This window comes from Oncorhynchus tshawytscha, linkage group LG08, assembly GCF_018296145.1.
Source record: "Oncorhynchus tshawytscha isolate Ot180627B linkage group LG08, Otsh_v2.0, whole genome shotgun sequence".
Classification (NCBI taxonomy): Eukaryota; Metazoa; Chordata; class Actinopteri; order Salmoniformes; family Salmonidae; genus Oncorhynchus; species Oncorhynchus tshawytscha.
The window spans coordinates 32,096,522-32,121,436 of NC_056436.1; the positions used below are offsets into that span (position 1 = coordinate 32,096,522).

A 24,915-nucleotide genomic window follows, 5' to 3' on the forward strand; every position below is an offset into this window, starting at 1 on the left:
ACATTAAATGGTAATACATTTTTACAGTTTAAATTAAGTATTTAATTATTAGGGCCATAAAAAAAAAGTGCACCGCAAACATGTAGGCCTACACCAAAACAGCACCATTTTAACTTGAGAGGAGAACATTGGATAAGGCCCTTAAAGTTAAGAGTTCAAAGTTCATACCATTTTGCCATAATCAGTTTTCGCTGAATTCTGGCTGGTCTAATGGTCTAGCAGGCCCTTAAAGTGTACTTAATGTTACCACATTGTAGACTACTTTACTAGCCAAAGAAAATTCGCCTGGCTACCCAAACTCCTTGCTGCGGCCAAACACCAAGCCACGCCCATGGACTTTGGCTTCTTCTCCGCAATGAGTCTGGATTTTAGTAGGCTACCTCCCAGACGATTTCTAAAACTCATTCTAACCGTTCTGATTGAACCCAGAAACTGATGGGTTGGATCAGAACACACTTGGACAAAGCGATGTTTTGAAAATTAGTCATTGGCTTTGATACTCTGATTGGTTTGAAATTATCCATTCGCTAATGACTGTTTTGAATAACACCTTTCAATTTAACATCACCACAAACGTTTTTACATTCGAAGACCAGTTGAAACATGGGGACGGGTAACGCTGACAGCGTGGCCACAACCCTTGAAACATCTAGTGACGTGTTTCAAGATACACTTCGCCACACCCACCAAACCGGAGCAAATGCCGAGTTCAAAACTACTGGGAACTCGGAAAAAAATCGAGCTCCGACTGGGAAACAGACTTCAACGATCATCCTACTCGAATTTCGGGGCTCTTTGTAGAGCTCTGACTTTCCGACCTGGAGTTCAACGACGTCATTATTGACCTTGTATTTTGCGAGTTATTTTGAACGTGGCATAACTCTCTCAAAGTCTGTTCAAGAACGTACAATAATGTTTTGGGGAAACGTGTCGTTCTGTACAAACCGTATCCCAACGTAACAAACGTCAAGGCGAACTGAATGAGCCTTCATCATGAAGTAAGTTATGCAACGAACATTGAGCAGCAGAATAATTTGAGGCGTCAGGAAAAAATATAGACACTGTTTAGGATTTGTCAAAGTTAAACATTACAGTATTTGAGACATTCGAGTAAAAATCATTTTTAGAGTTCTGAGTTTTGATATGTCATATAAACAGTGTTGGGGAGTAGTGCGCTTCATGCAATTCAACTAGAAATGTAAATACATTTTGCAGTAGCTTGGTAGTAGTTGAACTAACTTCTGATCTTGGTAGTGTTTTCAGTAGTTACTTTTTTCCAACTACACACTACTTAAAAAGTGTGAAGTAGGCAATAATTGTAATTCTTTTTCGGCATCAGACCTACCGTATTCTCACTTGAAACATAGTTTGTATATTTAATAGGCAAAATTGTTATGACATTATGTTAACATCTGACTACAGAGTGATCTATTTCTCAGATTAATTTCCCAACACTGCAGATAAATAGAAAACTTGGCTTGGGTCTGCTCAAAGATTCATACAATAAAGACAATCAAATGGATTGTTTGTTCCATTACACAACACAAACCATTCACATTTCAAGTTAGAAGTGAGATCGTTAACTCAAACTCGTTAGAAAGTTTTCCCACTATCCAAGGTTCTTTTTTTATTTTTTTAAAGGTTGACTTTGGGAGAAAATCTGCATATCAAAAACGGTATATCAATGCACCATGATACCAGGTCATGTAATGCTTAAAAACAAAAATGTTAGAAGATATTTGGCTACAGAGATACCATTTCTTACCCATCTGTCCAAAAACAAATCCTGTGAGATGTCAACACATACTGGAGATTAAGTTCAAAACAAATTGGAACTCAAATCTCAAACTTCTGACTACAGTGCATTCTAAAAGGGGAGGAGAAAAAAAAAAAAATCGATTTGAGTGGTCATCCAACTCAGAATTCAATCTCGGGAACTCGGCCTCTTTCTAGAGCTACGACTTTCCAACCTGAAGATCACTGACGCCATGATTTGACCTTGTGTTTATCTGAGTACCCAGTCTAGCTAAAAGTGGCTAGCTTAGCTGACAAACTACACTGAACAAAAAATGAGTGCAACATGCAATTTTTTCACTGAATTACAGTTCATAAGGAAATAAGTCAACTGTTATAAATTAATTTGGCCCATGTGAAATCTATGGCTTTCACATGACTGGGCAGGGCTGCAGCCATGGGTGGGCCTATGCCCACTTACTTTGGGAGCCAGACCCGGGCCAATCAGAAGAAAAATCCCCACTAAAGGGCTTTATTACAGACAGAAATACTCCGTTTCATCAGCTGCCCGGTCCCAGACGATCCCGCAGGTGAAGAAGCCGGATGTTGAGATCCTGGGATGGGGTCTGCAGGTGTGAGGCTGGGTTGGATGTATTGCCAAATTCTCTAATAACATTGGAGGCGGCGTATGGTAGAGAAAATAACATTAAATACTCTGGCAACAGCTCTGTTGGACATCCAGCAATCAGCATGCCAATGGCAAAGTTGGACTGTTCATGCTCAAAGTCAACTTTTTAAAAAAGGGAGGTCTTGGCACCGTGTGAGAGAAACAGCTTTGACCAAATAGAAGTAAAAACTGTTATACAGAAAATCTCATTGCAATTACAAGGTTTCCAAAGTACAAGATGTGTTAAGGCAGTAATAATAAGGTGGAATTCAACTAGCCTAGATACAGGAAGTCTGAAATCCAGACATCAATGGCAATGTTAATGAGTTCATTAAGGTTAGTTTATTTTTCAAGGTTCCTTTTCCCCACAAGACACCAATATAATTCCAGTGAATGGATAAGATTGTCTGAAATGGAACAGTTATGTGCTCTCCACGTCCCTAAAGGAGGGTATTACTCTCGAGATAAGTGAATATTATTTACATTAAAACTTAACCATATAAAACACAGTCTAGATAGAACAAGTTACTGGTATGCCCTAAAAATGAGGACTGAAATCTTCCCTCTATGAGGACCACCCTTTCTGGATGGAAAATATTTTTTTCCTCTGCTGACAAAGGCTTCCCAGCCAATACTTGGTTCAGGTAGACAAACATCATTCAAATGTTAGATTTGAAGGGTAACCCCCCCCCCCTCATTTTTTTTTTTATCCCAAACCAATGTTTGTTATGCAAACAGACACATAAACCAATACCACAAATACATAGTACAGCAGGCAATAGACAGGCCACAGAGAGGGCGATGACACAGAATGTCCAATAGGGGTCTCTGTAAGCCAGTTGAATCCTTTGGAGACAAGGGCCATTGCGTTCATGTAGCATCAGGTAGGAAGCAGCCAGTGTCGTCTGGTTTTTCTACTGTTAGTTCCAATGAAACCCCAAACACTCCAGCCTGCCAGTGCAAACACGCGGGACAGTTGTGGCCTTTCGACTGGACCCTCTCTCTCAGGGCTCCTACACAACGCTCCCAAGCTCTGTGGACTCCGTATCGGAATCCTGATTGCTGTCCCTGTTTCAGAATAGGAACACAGCCAAGAGTTAGACACAAAGGACTTGGCTTGTTCAAGATGGTTCTTATTCATGGCAGAGAGGCTAAGGCTTAAAGCGTGTCCTTTCCATTTAGCTGAGGTATAGAGAAAGATGCCAGAAAGGAACTAAGTTTAGTGTCCCCGTGCAAGATCATTTAGTTGCCCAGTGCACTTAATTTAGGAAAAAAAATAGCTTGGGTCATTACAATGAGTGTCTGGCTTAGATACCCCCAATCAGCCCTAATCGTGGGTGTGTTTGGCCTGACTCACCGCATCGCCTGCAGTAGTTTCCTGTTGCCTTGCCTCCTCTCCTCGTCGATGGGGTAGGTCTTGAATATCAACAGCCCTAGGAATATCAGAACAACAGGAGCAGCTGAGACCAGCACCTTCAGGGTTAAATTCACTGCATCAGGTTGCGAGCAGCCTCTTGTCACATAGCCGGCAAAGCTGAACAAAATTTACAGGGAGAGAGAAGAAAAGAAAGCGGATATAAAAAAGGTACAGTTTGGTTTGATTATGAATGTGAGGATTATGTTATGGTTCACCACACGAGTGGCCCGGTGGCCCAAGGAAAATGCAGCTATCCTACAGTAGAATTTAGCCAATTATTTCAAAAATATAATTCACTAAGCTGTTAGGAGTCCTGCAAAATAGAGTTAGATTTCAAACTAAGCTCAGCATATCATGTACAATACAAGCAAGAGAACGAAACACACTTACTCAAGACTGAGAGTGGAGATGCCGAGGGAGATTCCTGAGGCAAACTTGGTGAAGAAGACATAGAAAGAGTAGAAAATGGCCTCGTGGCCACTAGAGTCTGGATTCTTCACTTTGAAATCATCCACCACATCTGGGAGCATTGACCTGAGAAACAGAAAGACGTGAATGTATACAATAAAGGCAAGACCCACTATAGACTGGACATACGTAAAGAGACACTGGAGATACGATAGAGATCTATAGGTTGCTGTGGGTATACAGCGGTACATTCAGACAGTAGGCTACTTACCAGGGTAGGAGGAAAGCTGCAGCCACACTGACCCCTGCTGCCACAGAGACCACATAGGCCACAATCAGACTGCTCTCTATGCAGACGATCAGGATCATGAAGGGCACTGCCCACTGCGGAGAGACATGAATAAAATAAGCCATAAGAGAGCACCCCATACACACACCAGCTTTGAGATGAAGCTCCACAACACACACTGCTTACCGTGATGCCAATGTAGACTGCAGTCTTCTTCCCAAATCTGGTCAGGAACCATTGCCAGAATGGAATGGACAAAGTCCCAGAGAGCTAAAAAATGAAACACCAAAGAATAGCATTAAGATATTTAACTTTTGAACCATTTCTATAAAAATACTCATCTAAGCACTAGGGGCAATGTGGGAACAGAAAAGGTCAGACTGACCGATAGGCTAAAACATAAATGTGAGAAGGACACAATGTGAAAGGGCTCTTTATTTAAACCTGCAGGAAGTCCATGACCCTTGACCTCTTATAGAGGTGTGGTCAACCCATGTGTCAAAAGACCACACAAGGTTTAGCTAGTGGCTGAGCACTCAGCAGTATTAGAAATATCTAACACTATACTGACCAAAACCAGCCTTGCATGGATGGCAGTTGGAGGAGTTGGCTAAATCACAAACAGATCTGGTGACCGGGCTACTAAGGACCTTTCTAAACTCCCACATTTCCTGCTCTAGTGGCCAGGGTGGTGCAAGGCAGGTCTACATCCTACTCAGGCAGAGGGAGAAGTGACGGTGCAGAAGAGGGAATGGTAAATTGGAAGGAAATGCCAAAGCATGTTCCCATGGCGGTGCTAACAGATTGCCCGAGCAACAAAAGGCCCCTCTGTGCTCCTTTCTCACCCCTGCTCTCTCTAATAGTGTGAGAGGGTGACAGGTTCCCAGGGACCACAACCACTTCACCCCCAAAAAATGTAACCTTTCCATTCCATGAGGAACCCCCCACCCCCCAAACAGTCACGGAAACACCATGGAACCACAGACGTTACGCCACCCCACAAGGTGACCTTTCAGTCAACACAGAATGTACAGGTCTTAATGTACAGAATATACACTGCGAAAAATAAAAGGGAACACCTATACACAATGTAACTCCAGATCAATCACACTTCTGTAAAATCAAACTGTCCACTTAAGAAGCAACACTGATTGACAATAAATTTCACATGCTGTTGTGCAAATGGAATAGACAACAGGTGGACATTATAGGCAATTAGCAAGACACCCCCAATAAAGGAGTGGTTCTGCAGGTGATGACCACTTCTCAGTTCCTATGCTTCCTGGCTGATATTTTGGTCACTTTTGAATGCTGGTGGTGCTTTCACTCTAGTGGTAGCATGAGACAGAGTCTACAACCCACACAAGTGGCTCAGGTAGTGCAGCTCATCCAGGATGGCACATCAATGCGAGCTGTGGCAAGAAGGTTTGCTGTGTCTGTCAGAGTAGTGTCCAAAGCATGGAGGCGCTACCAGGAGACAGGCCAGTACATCAGGAGACGTGGAGGAGGCCGTAGGAGGCCAACAACCCAGCAGCAGGACCGCTACCTCCGCCTTTGTGCAAGGAGGAGCAGGAGGAGCACTGCCAGAACCCTGCAAAAGGACCTCCAGCAGGCCACAAATGTGCATGTGTCTGCTCAAAACGGTCAGAAACAGACTCCATGAGGGTGGTATGAGGGCCCGACGTCCACAGGTGGGGGTTGGGCTTGCAGCCCAACACCGTGCAGGACGTTTGGCATTTGCCAGAGAACACCAAGATTGGCAAATTAGCCACTGGTGCCCTGTGCTCTTCACAGATGAAAGCAGGTTCACACTGAGCACATGTGACAGACGTGACAGTCTGGAGACGCCGTGGAGAACTTTCTGCTGCCTGAAACATCCTCCAGCATGACCGGTTTGGCGGTGGGTCAGTCATGGTGTGGGCTGGCATTTCTTTGGGGGGGCCGCACAGCCCTCCATGTGCTCGCCAGAGGTAGTCTGACTGCCATTAGGTACCGAGATGTGGCTGGAGTGTGTCAGCAGTTCCTGCAAGAGGAAGGCATTGATGCTATGGACTGGCCCGCCCGTTCCCCAGACCTGAATCCAATTGAGCACATCTGGGACATCATGTCTCGCTCCATCCACCAACGCCACGTTGCACCACAAGACTGTCCAGGAGTTGGAGTTTAGTCCAGGTCTGGGAGGAGATCCCTCAGGAGACCATCCGCCACCTCATCAGGAGCATGCCCAGGCATTGTAGAGAGGTCATACAGGCACGTGGAGGCCACACACACTACTGAGCCTCATTTTGACTTGTTTTAAGGACATTACATCAACGTTGGATCAGCCTGTAGTGTGTGGTTTTCCACTTTAATTTTGAGTAGACTCCAAATCCAGACCTCCATGGGTTGATACATTTAATTTCCATTGATAATTTTTGTGTGATTTTGTTGTCAGCACATTCAACTATGTAAAGAAAAAAGTATTTAAGAATATTTAATTCATTCAGATCTAGGAGGTGTTATTTTAGTGTTCCCTTTATTTTTTTGAGCAGTGTACATTCACTTATGTCTTTGGGTTACACCTCTAGTGGGAGGTATCCCTAGACTTACCATAATGACCAGGAGAATGTTCTGGAAGTCATTTCTGAAGCCCATGGTGTAGCTGATGAACAGGGCAAAGTTCCCCTCCAGGAGCTGCAAGGAGAGCAATGACATGCACATCAACCACTGAACATACAGGAAGTCATATACTGTTGAAGTCGGAAGTTTACATACACTTAGATTGGAGTCATTAAAACTTGTTTCTCAATCACCCCACCAATTTCTTGTTAACAAACTATAGTCTTGGCAAGTTGGTTAGGACATTTTGTGCATGACAAGTAATTTTTCCAACAATTGTTTACAGACAGATTATTTCACATACACTAAGTTTACTGTGCCTTTAAACAGATGGGAAAATTTTCATTCTGATAAATGATGTCAATTAGCCTGAGTCAATTGAAGGTGTACCTGTATTTCAAGGCCTACCTTCAAACTCAGTGCCTCTTTGCTTGACATCATGGGAAAATCAAATCAGCCAAGCCCTCCGAAAGAAAATGGTAGACCTCAAGAAGTATGGTTCATCCTTGGGAGCAATTTCCAAAAGCCTGAAGGTACCACATTCTTCTGTACAAACAATAGTACGCAAGTATAAACACCATGGGACCACGCAGCTGTCATACCACTCGGGAAGGAGAGATGAACGTAATTTGGTGCGAAAAGTGCAAATCAATCCCAGAACAGCAGCAAAGGACCTTGTAAAGATGCTGGTGGAAACAGGTACAAAAGTATCTATATCCACAGTAAAACGAGTGTCTATATCGACATAAGCTGAAAGGCCGCTCAGCAAGGAAGAAGCCACGGCTCCAAAACCGCCATAAAAAAGCCAGACTACGGTTTGCAACTGCACATGGGGACAAGAATCATACTTTTTGGAGAAATGTCCTCTGGTCTGATGAAACAAAAATAGAACTGTTTGGCCATAATGACCGTTATGTTTGGAGGAAAACGGGGGAGGCTTGCAAGCACAAAGACCACCATCCCAACCGTGAAGCACAGGGGTGGCAGCATCATGTTGTGGGGTGATTTGCTGCAGGAGGGACTGGTGCACTTCACAAAATAGATGGCATCATGAGGGGGGGAAATTATGTGGATATATTGAAACATCTCAAGACATCAGTCAGGAAGTTAAAGCTTGGTCGCAAATGGGTTTTCCAAATGGACAATGACTCCAAGCATACTTCCAAAGTTGTGGCAAAATGGCTTGAGGACAACAAAGTCAAGGTATTGGAGTGGCCATCACAAAGCCCTTACCTCAATCCTATAGAAAATGTTGCGGGCAGAACTGAAAAAGCGTGTGCGAGCAAGGAGGCCTACAAACCTGGCTCAGTTACACCAGCTCTGTCAGGAGTAATGGGCCAAATTCACCCAACTTATTGTGGGAAGCTTGTGGAAGGCTACCCGAAACGTTTGACCCAAGTTAAACAATTTAAAAAGGTAATGCTACCAAATACTAATTGAGTGCATGTAAACTTCTGATCCATTGGGAATGTGATGAAATAAAAAAAGATTCTCTCCTATTATTCTGACATTTCACATTCTTTAAATAAAGTGGTGATCCTAACTGACTGGGAATTTTTACTAGGATTAAATGTCAGGAATTGTGAAAAACTGAGTTTAAATGTATTTGGTTAAGGTGTATGTGAACTCCTGACTTCAACTGTACATACAGCAAACACCAGGGTTACACAGCCTATAGCTTGTCATAAATCAGTTTTGGTGCAACTGTATCCCATTCTAGGAGTATGAGTCACCATGAAGGCCAGCGACGTGAAGAGGAATCCCATGACCAGTTTGACATACGGTCCATATCCCATCACCATCCTCATGCCCTCAAAGAACGACATGGGCTCTGTCTTCAGACGCCCGCACTCTATGACCAAAACAAAGATGGTGATTAAAACAGATTAGATGCACTGTGCCAAACATCAGCTGAAGACTTATGATGTCATGGATGAGAGACAAGCACTTTTACTGACTGCCAAAATGTGGCCCTCTTCTAGTTATTTGGAACAAAGAATTCTTGGAACATTTTAGGGTTGAGAGGAAAAAGAAAGGATAACATACAAAGCTGTTGTACTCTAAATATGAGAAGTATATTTGATGTCATTAATGGTAATAAAATTTAAACAATTTCCATTAATCAATTCACACCTTCCTGCTCTCTGACTCCCAGGAACAGGACTGCTGCACAGAGAACATATATGACACAGATGACTGCTGAGGCAATGAGGTAGGCTTGTTTCTGTTAGAGGGACAGGAGGAGCAGGGTTAGGGTCAAATTACACTTCTAACATTGCCATTACAATGTTACACAACATGTCATCCCTGGGGTCCCCTTATCACCGTTTCATCCAGGGATATGTGGGAGATGTTGACGTCTGACCCCAGCAGTGTGGTGTTACCGTTGTCAAGAACTTCCAGGTTACCCGGGAGACAGGGGGTGATCGCCCCACCCACAATCTGCCCCTGGATCGCTGTGCCAACCACCGAGCCCAGCACCTCCGCCGTCATACCTGAACAAGAGAGAAGGGATGAAGAGAGAGTAGAATGAAGACCTCATATTACAACCACATGAGATGCTACATAACTGCAAAGATGTACAGGATGACTTACGGTAGGCCGTGGCAGAGTCTCTCTCTTTCTGGTCCATGCTGATGAACATGGTGAGCGCTGAGTATGGCACATGGAAGCACTGCACACAAAAACAATCAATTCCTGGCACAAAATAGCTGTATGTAGTAGTAGAAGTAAAAGTATCGTCTGTTAGTTTACTCCAATCAGGGTAGGGATGGTTGGAAAAAGTATTAAAAAAAGCAATTCGAAATGACAATTATATTGATAGAACCCACATTAAAGCAGATCTACCACCCCTCCACACACAAATATATTGTTTAATTACAACCATGGGACCATATCACAGCTCAATGGGGATTGAGGAGCAATGTATTGGAACATGTGCCCCCTCTTATTAATAACACATTTGTTCACTAACAATAGTGTGTGTGTGTGTGTATATATATAGGGGAGACTGACCGTCTGCAGAGACTGGAATAGGCAGTAGAAGATCAGATACCACAGGACCTTCCACTGCTCCACTGAAGGGACATACCAGATCAGGAAGTACGTGAGTACTGCAAAGGGAGTGGAGATGAGGATCCTGTGAGGAAAACAGAGGAGCATTTGAATGTTTGTGTCTAAGTAGGTCTATTTCATCTCTGACTGGAGAAAATATGATATACGATTTAAAATAAAATAAAGTTTACAGTATTGAAGCAGTAAATATATGTTCTCACAATTATGATTTCCATGAGTCCCTGCCAGGCTAAGTGTGGCACCTGGTAGTGATGGCAGTAGTGCTACCAGATTTTTTGCACTAACATGTCATCTGCATAGGGTTGAAATATACGAACACTGACCAAAAATATTAGAAACAACCAATTTACTGAATTACAGCTCATAGGGAAATCAGTCAATTGAAATAAATTCATTAGGCCCTAATCTAGAGATTTCACATGACTGGGCAGGGGTGTAGCCATGAGTGATCCTTGGGGGCATTTTTTAAATTTGATTTAACTAGGCAAGTTGTGATAGAGCCCGGGATTGAACCAGGGTCTGTAGTGACGCCTCTAGCACTGAGATGCAGTGCCTTAGACCACTTGATATGCAACACCTGTCAGGTGGATGGAATATCTTGGCAAAGGAGAAATGCAAACACATTTCTGCACAAATTTGTAGAGAAAGAAGATGTTAAATTTTAATAAGTTAGATACTTTATATACTAAATATAAATGCAACATGTAAATTCTTCCATGAGCTGAAATAAAAACAGAAAATTGCACCTCATGGAAGAATTTACATGTTGCATTTATATTTAGTATATAAAGTATTTAACTTAAAATTTAACTAGGCAAGTCAGTTAACAAATACTTATTTACAATGATGGCCAACACAGGCCAAATCCGGACAACTTTGGGCTAATTGTGCGCCGCCCTATGGGACTCCCAATAACAGCCAGTTGTAATACAGCCTGGATTCGAACTATGGTGTCTGTAGTGATGCCTCAAGCACTGAGATGCAGTGTGTTAGACCGCTGCACCACTCAGGAGCCCTTGAACCATGTCGTTTTCTATTTTATTTTTACATTCCCCTTTTTATTCATTCTTTCTCTGCATTGAGATCTATAACCCTTAATCCCCTGTTTGGGGCTGTGTATGGAGAAGGGGCTCAGAATGGGCTCAATGTGGCCCTTCTCTCTGCACTATGCCTGCCGACGGGGAGACTGTGGTGGGCTGTCCTTGTGGTGGCGCCATACTACTCGCCTCACTCTACTCGACAGGCACAATACACCTGACCAGCAAACCAATCCACGCCAGCTAGAAAAGCAGAAAATCCGTAGAGAAAGGATCCACTACTGCAGTGGTCTTCCAACGCATAGACCAGTAGCGCAACAATATTCTGAAAGTACATGCATTCTATCTCAAAACAGAGCTCACGGCTACCGTCCAAAGCAACATTATCCCACCCCTGGTTAGCCACCATTAGCTTAAAAAGCCAAATGTAACAATATCTGCCAATTAATTTCCAGAAATATTGCCCTTCTGTCTGTTTGGTGCGTACAGTTGTCCATCAGTCAGTATGTAGCCAATTAGCAATGTTAATGATACCCGGCATCTTGTGGGTAGACAGCCTTTCCCCAAAAACCTTCAATGAAATGTAAACTGCAAAGTTGGCTTCCTTGACAGAACTAGATCATGATTAATTAGGTCATTGTTTTGCAAACTCTGCCATGCTGTGTTCCGCAGCAGTAGGCCTCATTGCTAAACACACATCTCTCACTCGTTTTGATCACGCGGACTGGGATATGTCCAGAGTAGCTTCAGAAAATAATATTGACACATATACTGATCCGGTGAATGAGTTTATCAGGAAGTGCATAGGAGTTGTGGCACCCACCGTGACCATTTAAACCTACCCCAAACAGAAACCATGTATAGATGGGAGCATTTGCACAAAACTGAAGGCACGAAAAACTATTTAACCAGGGCAAGAAGACTGGGAATATGGAATAATATAAACAGTGTAATTATTCCCGCCGCAAGCAATCAGGCTAATCGTCGGTAAAAGGACAAAGTTGAGTCCCAGTACAACGGCTCAGACATGAGACGCATGTGGCAGGGTCTACAGACAATCACGGATTATAAAAGGAATGCCACGCCACAGACACCGACACCTTCCGTACAAGCTGAAAACCGTCCCTCGCTTTGAGGCGAATACAGTGCCACCGACGCGGCCCGCTATCAAGGACTACTTTGCCGTGGCGGCCGTGAGTAAGACATTTAAGCGTGTTAACCCTCGCAAGGCTGTTGGCCCAGATGATATCTCTAGCCGTGTCCTCACAGCATGCGCAGACCAGCTGGCTGGCGTTTACAGCTATATTCAATCTCTCCCTATCCCAGTCTGTTCCCACATGCTTCAAGATGGCCACCATTGTCCCTGTACCTAAAAGCAAATGTAATTGAACGAAATTACTATCACCCCGTAGCACTCACCTCTGTCCTCATGAAGTGCCTTGAGAGACTAGTCAAGGATCATATCACCTCCACCTTACCGGCCACCCTAAACCCACTTCAATTTGCTTACCGCCCCAATAGAGCCACAGAACGCAATCGCCACCACACTGCCCTGTCCCATCTGGACAAGAGGCATACCTATGTAAGAATGCTGTTCATTAACTATAGCTCAGCATTCAACACCATAGTACAAGCTCATCATCATGCTCAAGGCCCTGGGTCTGAACCCCACCCTGTGCAACTGGGTCCTGGACTTCCTGACGGGTCACCTTAAGGTGGTGAAGGTAGGAAACACCTCTTCGCTGATCCTCAACACTGGGGCCCCACAAGGGTGCATGCTCAGCCCCCCTCCTGTCCTCCCTGTTCACCCATGACTGCATGGCCAAGCACGCCTCCAACGCAAATCATCAAGCTTACAGACAACAGTAGTAGGCTTGATTACCAACAACGATGAGACAGACTTCAGGGAGGTGGTGAGGGCTCAGAGTGTGGTGCCAGGAAAATAACCTCACACAACGTCAACAAAACTAAGCAGATGATCGTGGACTACAGGATACAGCAGAGGGAGCACCCCCTGATCCACATTGATGGGACCGCAGTGGAGAAGTTGGAAAGCTTCAAGTTCCTCAGCGTACATGTCACTAACAAACTGAAATGGTCCACCCAGACAATTATGTCGATATCAGTCAGAAAGTTAAAGCTTGGTCACAAATGGGTCTTCCAAATGGACAATGACCCTAAGCATACTTCCAAAGTTGTGGCAAAATGGCTTAAGGACAACAAAGTCAAGGAATTGGAGTGGCCATTGCAAAGCCCTGACCTCAATCCTATAAAAAAAATTGTGGGCAGAACTGAAGAAGCATGTGCGAGTAAGGAGGCCTACAAACCTGACTCAGTTACACCAGCTCTGTCAGGTGGAATGAGCCAAAATTCACCCAACTTATTGTGGGTAGCTTGTGGAAGGCTACCTGAAACATTTGACCCAACAATTTAAAGGCAATGCTACCAGCAATCACTACTATTATTCTGACATTTAACATTCTTAAAATAAAGCAGTGTTCCTAACTGACCCAAGACAGGGATTTTTTACTAGGATTAAAATGTCAGGAATTATGAAAACCTTAGTTTAAATGTATTTGGTATGTAAACTTTGGACTTCAACTGTATATTCTTAACCCTTTCCTTAGATTTATTTATGTGTATATGTTGTGAAACTGTTAGATATTACTGCACTGTCGGAGCTAGAAGCTACACCCACAGTAACATCTGCTAAACACGTGTATCTGAACAGTAAAATTTCATTTGATTTGCAATTGTTAAGGGGAATTACACCCCAAAAAATCTAAATGTGATCGTTTTTTCCCAAACAATCGTCTTCTGATGTGATTTCAGCATTGACATGACTCAGAACATTCCTTTTCGCTGTTTCTCTATGAATAATTGTTATATTGAGTAGAAAACAAAAAAATCTAACCAGGAAGAATAAAACTCCAAAAAACTCCAAATTCAAAAATACTAAAGATTATTTGGCATGACAGGCCCCATAAAATTCTTTATTAACCATTAGATTACCAGGTATATTGATAGAAAACACATTATACACCAAAGACCCAGGGAAGAGTTGCAGGGAAGAGAAGAATGTGAATGTATCTGAAAGTAGCTACCATGCTAGAAAAGGTTGGAGACCCCAGCACTACTGGGTTTCCAGCAGACCAGTCCACTCGAAATAATAGAAGTCAGGGGCATTGCTGGCAGGGTATTTTGGAGACAAATATGTATCAACAAAGACATTTCTATGCCTGCAGGGCAGTGGGCATTCCATTTGTCTCATCCCATCACTTGTCCCTGCAAAAGCCACAGTTGAGAACAGTGGTTGCTGTAACATTGCATGCTCATCTGCCAAGTGTTTTAAATCACTACAACTGCATTAATACTTTATAACAATCTCTTGCTAATAAGTAATGTTTCTTTATATCCATAATCTATGCTTGACCTGCAATTATGGTGCCTACAGTCCTCAGGGGGTGAATCAGCTAAATTAACTGAATATGCATGTTTGTCAGACATGATGACCCCACTCACAAAATGGCCAGTCAAAGGGAATGGCCCATCCTCTGCAGCCCACACAAACTGAACTGGATAATCCCCCTCCATCTTCTTCCTTAGCCTATGTGGGCTGACAATGGGGTTAATGAGTCTCAATAGGCTGATCTGACTGGGAATAGAGGTCAGATTTCTCCATGATTGTCTGCATTTTTAAACCGTCACTCCGGTTTAATACACAAAGCTCACAGCATGAGCACAACGGCAGCCCAACACCAATGACCTTGAAGCAAAGACATACACAACCCACCTCAGGGGGTAGGGCAAGACGAGAGAGGAAAAGGCTCAAGGTTTTATTTTGCAGACTGGATCATCTGCCTGTGAGAACCATTAATTTGCTTGTTCAAGTTGTCAACATTGTCTTATCAATATCACAATATTTAAAAAGCGAAACTATTAAAGTACTGATCAGCAGAGCCCATTAAGATAACATTGTGTTCCCTCTTATAACAATGATCCTTTTGATGTAATTTTTAAATCACAACCAATCAGATGATTATTTAATCATACAGCTATCCGTCGGTCTTGCAGGTGGATACATGGAAGAGGTTCTAGAATTCCAGTGTTTAGGACTAATCAATACAATTCTGGGAAAAATATCTTCCACATATAGTGCCAAATAAAAAGGCTGGAGCATTCAGATGGGAAAAGAGCTTTAGTCAAGGTTTAGTTTAAAAAAAATGCATTATTGATTAGTGGGGAAGACATCTCAATCTCCTAGTCTATGCTAAGGTGCAGATAGCATGCTGGGGGCTTTGTGGTGGTTTGTACAGGTCAGAAAACTGCCACCTAACAATGACCCACCTCATTGACAAGCAGCCAAGAATCTGAATCTCCCCTCTACTTGACCTGTGGTAACTTCTCTGAATTAGGCAAGCCCCCTCCCCATCTGCCATTCTGGAATCACACACACTTCAGGCCATCCATTGGCCTAAATCCAGTGGTGTGTTGAGGGTTGGACCAATCAGAGGGGGAGAAGCCAGTTCTCCCCACCTGGCATCCTACATTACTCACAGGGTCTTAAGATATCAAGCAAATCCAGCTACCTTATCATGAATCATCTCTGTCGACAAAATTCCTAGACAGTGAATATAATGCCAAATATACATTTTAACCACAATTTCACTCTGTCCTCTTGTAGAGGAGTATGTGAAAATACACATTAATATGTTATATAGCAGTGGTAACCATGTTCCCTCTGGTTTAAATAACTTTGGTCTGTGCATGGTCACACAGTCGCAGCACCCAAAGGCCAGAGAGGTGTCAGGGATCAGTGTTTCTCTTGACCACATGGGGTCATAGAGTTTCACAGGTGCATATAAAGTAGGCTGCAAAGTGCTAGGTAGCAGGGGTAGAATGCTGTTAGAGGATCTAACACCATCGAGATCATCTCTTTACAAACAACTGTCTCACAATGTAATATAACTGCCGTAATGGAATTCCTACAACCAAATGTCAAATAAAAATACTTTTGCCTTGATAGAGCACACCTAGCAACAAAACCGATATGGTTAACAACGGTGTTTTTTGACACGAGGATTGCTTTAGCAGTAGCATTGCCGAATCTTATATGCAATGCTCATGTGTTTAGATGATCAGTGTGTGACACTGGCGCTCTGGTTTCATCAACTAGTGACGGCCATTCTGGGAGGTTGTACTCACTCCTATTACTTTAGAGGGAACTCACCGCTCTCTTCCATTCCTGACACATACCACCCACCACTTGGCTTAACAGTCTCGATTAGGGCATCTGGGGCAAAATTCATAGCATTTTTACCACCCAGAGCTTTGTGGAACCTCAGTGGTAGCTCAGAAGAAAAAGGAAACCACCTGGGTATTCTAAAACAAACTAAAATAAGATTTAGCCTCATTCCAGTCTGTCCTGGTTTGCACCCAGAGGAGAAGTTAAAAGCTACTACAATCCAAGACAGACAGTACCCAACTGCAGATAAAGATAGAGTAAACGCATCAGTGGATACAGAGGTCGAATAGAGAACACGTTATGCATATCAGTGACAGCCTGTTCTCTCTATTCAATCCATTTCATTTCAGCTTCGTTGTCACGATTACCACCCATACTTCAATTTCAACTACTGTGCTGTTCTCCCTCGAGGCGTGGCGAGAGGTTATGCTTTTAATTTCTGAATGACTCCTCTCCCCCTTCCTCCATTCAATATCCTATTCTTGTTTATGTCCCCTTTTGGTTAACATTTCCTCTTTCATTCCTGCCTGCTGTAAGGATGTCCACTGTGTGACCGAGGCACCTACCAGGGCATCATCCGGCCACACCGGGTCCATCTGCTCCGGCTCACCAGGAAGCCCACCGTTGGGTCTGTCACTGCATCCCAGGCCCGGCCCACAAACAAAATGATAGAGGCATAGAATGTGTCCAGCTATGGAGAGAGAGAGATGAAAGGAGAGAGAGAAATAATTGTCTGTCAGACCACTACAACCACAGACGTCAGCCATCACCTCTCCTCACAGGAGTGGCCTTGACACAGAAATAAAAAGCCATCTTTTGCATCTTATGACTAACAACAAGATGACATTTGGAGAGTTGCCAAGGTTGTGTAAGGACAGTCAGGGATACATTGACAACATTACCATTGGAACATTGTGTTTAAGACAATTCCAAGGAGCTCATTATCTCTGGTTGAATGTGTTGTATTCAGTGTGCACAGTTTATCACTTGCTAATTGAGAGAAAGCAAAGCAGTGGGAGTCAGAGTTAAACTGCTTCACTAGATGAGTCATGCCAGAGGCTGGCAAAATGAAACCAGCTCTTTGGCCTTCCCCTTAAAATCATCAGTTCCCCTTTTACTTTAGTGACAGTGAGCTCAGAAATGTTACAGTAGTCAGAAAATAAATTAGACAAAATATATACACTGACTTTCTGTTGTGCTTTAAATGACAATTTCAAGACAAGGACTGATACAGTACAAAGCTCATTAGTTGGATACTGAAATGCTGAACGTGAACTCTCATTTTCAGTTCTGCCCTAGGAACTGACTGGAACACTGACGTACTGTGCTCTTTATCTTGGGGATTTATTACAGTGCCTATATAGAGATCAGTAGTTGAAAAAGTACCCAACTATCATACTTGAGTAAAAGTAAATATACCTTAATAGAAAATGACTCAAGTAAAAGTCACCCAGTAAAATCCTACTTGAGTAAAAGTATTTGGTTTAAAATATACTTCAGTATCAAAAGTAAAATATCATTTCAAATTCCTTATATTAAGCAAACCAGATGACACCCATTTTATTTATGGAAAGCCACAGGCACACCAACATTCAGCCATAATTTACAAACAAAGCATGTGGGTTTAGTGAGTCCGCCAGATCAAAAGCAGTAGGGACAACCAGGGATGTTCTCTTGATAAGTGCGTGAATTTTCTCATCCTGCTAAGCATTCAAAATGTAATGAGTACTTTTGGGTGTCAAGGAAAATGTATAGAGTAAAAAGTAGAATATTTTCTTAAGGAATGTAGTGAAGTAAATGTAGTCAAAAATATAAATAGTAAAGTACAGATTCCCCCCCAAAAACAACTTAAGTAAAAAGTACTACTTAAGTACTTCACATCACTAATAGAGCTGCCTAGCTTGGGACTTCTAACCCAAGCCTTCTATGTCCCCCACCCTGGTGTTGCCCTCTGGCTCAACCCCCATCTCACTCACCTGGGCCACATCCAGCAGGTAGATCTGGAGGAAGAAGCCCAGAGCACTGCCAGTGATCTGATAGGGAGCCCCTCCAATGGCATAGCACAACTTACTGCACACTGATAGACGGCCGCTTTCGTCCCGCAGCTGGAGAACAGGGAGAGAAGACTCACATAGCAGGACGACAGGACAATGTTTTGTTATACACCAAGTACAGAAATGAAGAACACTGGATTTTAATGGGTTGCTATTGATACACAATTTAGCTGTGTTGTGATACGGGGCTCTTTGTATGTCCATATCCAACTCAGACGTTTTATTAAGAGCTGACAAAATGTGGGAGGCATTTCATTTTGATATATTTAGCCAGGATAGTCTAACAATTGCTACAGTTTGAGAGTCCTGGATTCCATATAATCAATTTAAAAAAAACACAGAAGCAAATCCATTAGCATACATAGCTTTTAGCACAGCTAAAAAAAATTTAAAAAAGAATCACAGCATACACAGTAGCACACACTTCATACTTGGTTGGAGACTCCCACCTGAACAGGTCTGACATGTATTCATGCAGTTTGTGCTGTGTCACCTTGGAAACAGTCACTAATGTGTTGTAATGGATCCTGTTTGTCAGTGGTTCGATTCCAGCATTTTTCACAAAAACAAAAATCTGTACTCCCTCCGTGAATACCCAGTCATGATAGAAGCAGCCCTATTGATATGTTGTAGCTGGTTAAGATCAGTCTTATTGCACTGATGTATGGTGGGAAGCCACACTGGTTTATCACTTAATAATGAACAGACTTGATCAATAAAAACTGGTAGGTCTACCTTTATTTTTTTACTTTGTGAACTGTCATCATCCTCCCTTAAGATGTGGGTTTTTGGTAATGGCACAAGGCAACATTTCTTAAACATACAGTATGCAAACAATTCCTCAAACTAAATATAAGTGTTGATATTAGTTGGTAGGGGTCTTTACTTCAACATTATGTTTGGATGCATTTCTAATGCCTTGACTTTCTGCTAGATGTTGTCTAAGACCCATTTTCCATCTGTTTGACCAGAAATCATAGCCTTTGCTTAGTCCTGATTTTTGGGATAGAAAATGGTTTCTCAAAAATAGACTTCACTTTCATTTGACATGCTCCTATGAGCTTCACATGTTGGTCCTCATGGGTCCTTTTAGATAGAACTTCCCTAAAACAACATTGTGAGGCCAACATTGGACAACCCTCCTCATCCCATTTTTAACATCAGATTAGTACTAAATCCTTCTGACTATGCAGTCTGGGTCACAAGGAGTTTAAAAAGTGGTGTGATACTGGGAGGTCACTGCACAACTCTGCTTGGTGCTGGAGGCAGTGATTGGCTCTGGCTATGTGAGGAGGCATTCTGATGTTCCATCAGCAGCCTGAGTGCCCCAGCAGTCTGCAGACAGTCAGGAGTGCACACACACACACCCTTCCTTCCAATCACAAAAACATCCTACTGGTCAATGAGAAAATAAACCCAGTCCAATAGCCAATGTATCTATTGTGACACCGTCCTGTCAGTATTTATAAGCGCCTCGGACCTATTCATAGTACTTTCCCAGGTGAAATATGCCCGCATAGAACATGAATTATATCCCACATAGCCTTCAGGAATGCAGCCTGAAGATATCCTGTGTAGGACCATGTGTATGGAACATACATATGGACACCCCTTCAAAATAGTGGACAAGGCTATTTCAGCCACATGCCTTGCTGACAGGTGTATAATATTGGTCACACAGCCACGCAATTTCTGACCTGGTAGAGCTGCCTCGGTCAACTGTAAGTGCGGTTATTGTGAATCGGAAATGTCTAGGAGCAACAACGGCGAAGTGGTAGGTCACAAGCTCACAGAATGGGACCGCAGAAGCGTGTAGCACAAACATCGCCTGTCCTCGGTTGAAACACTCACTACGAGTTCCAAACTGCCTCTGGAAGGAACATCAGCACAATAACTGTTCGTCTGGACCTTCATGAAATGGGTTTCCATGCCCGAGCAGCTCTACAAGCATAAGATCACCATGCACAATGCCATGCGTCAGCTGGAGTGGTGTAAAGCTCGCCGCCTTTGAAGCAGAGGAAACGCGTTCTCTAGAGTGATGAATCATGTTTCCCCATCTGGCAGTCTGGGTTTGGCAGATGCCAGGAGAATGCTACCTGCCCCAATGCATAGTGCCAACTGTAAAGTTTGGTGGAGAAGGAATAATGGCCTGGGGATGTGTTTCATAGTTCAGGCTAGGCCCCTCAGTTCCAGTAAAGGGGAAACTTAACGCTACAGCATACAATGACATTCTAGATGATTCTGTGCTTCCAACTGCAGCAACAGTTTTGGGAAGGCCCTTTCCTGTTTCAGTATGACAGCCCCCATGCCTCAATCCCATTGAACACCTTTGGAATTAATTGGCACGCTGACTGCGAGTCAGGCCTAAATCGCCCAACATCAGGGCCCGACCTCACTAATGTTCGAGGCTGAATGGAAGCAAGTCCCTGCAGCAATGTTCCAACATGTAGTGCAAAGCCTTCCCAGAAGAGTGGAGGCTGTTATAGCAGTTGGGGACCAACTTCATATTAATGCCCATTATTTTGGAATGAGATGTTCAATAAGCAAGTGTCCACATACTCTTGGTCATGAGATAGATATCTATCCACACACCAAAATATAAATGCAGTACCTCTGCATTTGGCAGAGGTACTTCCAAATGCAACAAGCTAATTTCTCACATTGTGCACAAATTTGTTTACATCCTTGTTAGTAAGCACTTCTTTGCCAAGATGCTGTAAATCCATCCACCTGACAGGTGTGGCATATCAAGAAGCTGATTAAGCTGGGTACAATAAAAGGCCATTTAAAAAATGTGCAGTTGTGTAACACAACAATGCCACAGATGTCTCACGTTATGAGGGAGTGTGCAATTGGCATGCTGACTGCAGGAATGTACACCAGAGCTTTTTCCAGAGAATTGAATATTCTTTTCTCTACCAATGTCATTTAAGAGAATGGCAGTAGGTCCAACAGGCCTCACAACAGCAGACCACTTGTAACTATGCCAGCCAAGGAGGTCCAGATCAGGCTTCTTCACCTGCGGGATCGTCTGAGCCCAGCCATTGCAAACCCAGAGTTTCATCACAACCGAAGAATTTCAGCACAAGGTGTCAGAAACAGTCTCAAAGAAGCTAATCTGCGTGCTTGTCGTCCTCACCAGGGTTTTGACCTGACTGTACTTCGGTGTCGTAACCGACTTCATTGGGCAAATGCTCACCTTTAATGGCCATTGGCACGCTGGAAAAGTGTGCCCTTCACGGCTGAATCCCAATTTCAACTGTGCATGGCAGAGGGAAGACCGCGTGTATGGCGTTGTGTGGGCGAGCAGTTTGCTGATGTCAATGTTGTGAACAGAGTGCCCCATGGTGGCGGTGGGGTTATGGTATGGACAGGCATTAGCTACAAACAGAATTACATTTCATCTATGGCAAGTTCAATGCACAGAGATACCGTGACGATAGGCTACCTGCCATCGGGGCGGCAGGTAGCCTAGTGGTTAGAGCGTTGGACTGGTAATCAAAAGGTTGCAAGATCGAATACCTGAGCTGACAAGGTACAAATCTGTCATTCTGCCCCTGAACAGGCAGTTAACCCACAGTTCCTAGGCCGTCATTGAAAATAATAATTTGTTCTTAACTGACTTGCCTAGTTAAAGGAAAAAAAAATATCCTGGAGGCCCATTGTCATGCCATTCATCCGCTGCCATCACTTCATGTTTCAGCATGATAATGAACAGCCCCATATCACAAAGATCTGTATACAATTCCTGGTAGCTGAAAAAGTCCCAGTTCTTCCATGGCCTGCACGCTCACTAGACATGTCACCCATTGAGCACGTTTGGGATGCTCTGGATCACTGTGTACAACTGAGTTCCAGTTCCCGCCAATATCCAGCAACTTTGCACAGCCATTGCAGAGGAGTGAGACAACATTCCACAGGCCACAATCAACAGCCTGATCAACTCTATGTGAAGGTGATTTGTCACACTGCATGAGGCAAATGGTCACACCAGATAGTGACTAGTTTTCTGATCCATTCCCCTACTTAAACCAGCCAATTTATTTACATTGACTGATTTCCTTATATTAACTGTAACTCAGTTTAATCTTTGAAATTGTTGTGCTTATAAATTCTCTCAGAGAATAGACAATTCAAAAACAAACCCAATTTTGATACACTCCCATATCTACTGGGTGAAATACCAGTGTGACATCATAGCAGCAAGATTTGTGACCTGTTGCCACAAGGGCAACCAGTGAAGAACAAACACCATTGTACCCTTTCGTACATTGTTACACTGTATTTAGATATGACATTTGAAATGTCTTTATTCTTTTGAACTTCTGAGTAATGTTTACCGTTTTCTGATCATTTTTATTGCTTATTAGCTACTTCACTTGCTTTGGCAATGTTAACATATGTTTCCCATGCCAATAAAGCCCTTAAATTGAAATTGACACAGACACCTCTAGTACAGAGTTCCCAGTTATTTTCAACGCGGCCCATCGAGACAATTACTGACGTCATATATCAGTGAACGTCAGTAAAACATTTGTCTTCGGTTCTTATTATAGACAAATTTAGTGCATTCAGGACAACTGGGAACTCGGGAAAATGTTTTAGTTCTGATTGGGAAAATGTGTTTTGAATGGTCATCCAAGTCCGAATTCCAAGTCGGAAACTCTGGCTTAGTTCTAGAGCTCCGACTTTCCAACCTGAAGATCACTGATGTCATGAGTCAACCACATTTTATCCCCAGAGTTCCCAATTGTCTTGAAAGCACCAATAGGTCTATGTATGATCTTTTGAGTACGTCAGCTGGTCAACATCATTTTGAGTACGTCAGCTGGTCAACATTATCCTTCAGACAAAATTAAATCATAGCTAAAAATACAGGTTTAATGAATGAATGTCCCTTTAAAACCGGTCAAGTTTTTATTTCTCTGAAGACCAACACTCGGATTGCGCTAACGTGGTGAAATTCAAGCCCCATCAACGAAACTGGAGGGCATTAGTGTGCTATGTCAGCTATGGTTTAGTCACAATTATACCAGTAACCTAAGCCACTCATTGTAAATGCTTATCATTTGAAGGCTATTTGACGGTTGAAACGTGACTGCAGTAAGTAACTAGCCCAATTACAATAGCACATAATGGAATCACATGCCCTCACTGCCAATTACAGCGGCTTCCTTAATAGCCTAATCAAACCGGCCTCAATTTTATCTTGATATCACGGTGAAAATATTTCAATGAATGTGTGTGTTGAACAACCCATTATAAAAATGCCTACTTAAGCTACAATACAGCCCATATTTATCCATGTGGACATGGTAGTAAAATAATACCGTGCAGATTTCCGTATAGGCTACATAACACTATTGTGAAGATAATTTTAGGCCATTAATTAATAGAATTCCTCGCACTTACCTTGGCAATTTTGATTCCATCTTGACTTCTTGTTTTTTTTGGTAATAGACTTGACGCGGAATACTGCTCTGCGCCCTCTCCTTTCACCATATTGTTATAAACCGATAATTTCTTTCAAAAGCCTTTAAAAAATGTTTTGCTCCTCGCTCAGTATTGGAACCGCACGAGTAAGCCACGGTTCAAAGCTCTGTGTGTTGCACACTCAATTTGGGAAGCTGGTCTCCTTGGTTTGATATGGATGTTTGGAGCGCGTTTTTGCCCTCCCCCGCTCATTCATCCACGCTTTCAAATACTACGCCTCCGACGTCATGTTAACCCTTTAATTGACTAATATGCTGACGCGACTAATGGAATTCAATGCAAGGTAGCCTACAATAAAGGAAACATAGTATGCCAACAATATAGGCAGAAATATTTGCCTGCATCAATTTTATATTATGACATAGTGCACTTTGGGTTTTAAAAGTGTGGGGGGGACATGACCTGGCGGGTTGGAGGGTCCTCCCCCAGAATATTTGGGCCATCCAGACCAAATTTCATGAATTTTTTACACAATCAAATATATTGTCTCTATTTGCAACTAAAAGTCAGCAAAAATGCCCACAGTCATCAAGCTAGGTTTTTAACAAATGAGCTCTGACTGGGAAAATTAGTTTTGAAGGGTCATCCAACTACGAATTCCAAGTTGGGAACACAGGCCTCTTTCTAGAGCTCTGACTTTCCAACCTGAAGTTCACTGATGTTATGATTCAACCAAATTTTTGGGGGCATCTAAAGCTAACTTCCTGTATTTTTACACAATCAAATATACCATCTCTATTTAGAACAAAAAATCTGCAAAAAATGGCCACAGTCATCAAGCTAGGTAAGAGATCAATTCTAAAGATGCTTAAGTGACTAATAAAACTGAACTAAATCAAAGGTAATTCAATAATAAATATTGTGTTACACCTTTAACCAATAGCCTAACATATGAACA

General features: G+C 42.8%; 1 protein-coding gene across 2 annotated transcripts; it reads right to left on the reverse strand.

The window, feature by feature from the left end:
* Window positions 1–1,601: 1,601 nt before the first annotated feature.
* On the reverse strand, window positions 1,602–24,225 carry LOC112256620 (sodium-dependent lysophosphatidylcholine symporter 1-B-like). Of its 2 annotated transcripts, none has more exons than XM_024429980.2 (14): window positions 23,937–24,225; window positions 18,447–18,575; window positions 17,037–17,161; window positions 10,129–10,252; window positions 9,709–9,787; window positions 9,439–9,608; window positions 9,247–9,337; window positions 8,847–8,965; window positions 7,105–7,188; window positions 4,702–4,785; window positions 4,498–4,610; window positions 4,209–4,352; window positions 3,759–3,834; window positions 1,602–3,469 (listed from the first exon to the last, which is right to left on the reverse strand). In XM_024429980.2, exons 1-14 carry the CDS (start codon window positions 24,024–24,026, stop codon window positions 3,272–3,274), a joined length of 1,626 nt encoding a protein of 541 aa, XP_024285748.1. In that variant the 5' UTR covers window positions 24,027–24,225; the 3' UTR covers window positions 1,602–3,271. The 2 variants fall into 2 exon arrangements, with proteins under 2 accessions (XP_024285748.1, XP_024285749.1); XM_024429981.2 differs by having other exon boundaries at window positions 3,287–3,469; window positions 3,759–3,935.
* Window positions 24,226–24,915: the final 690 nt, after the last annotated feature.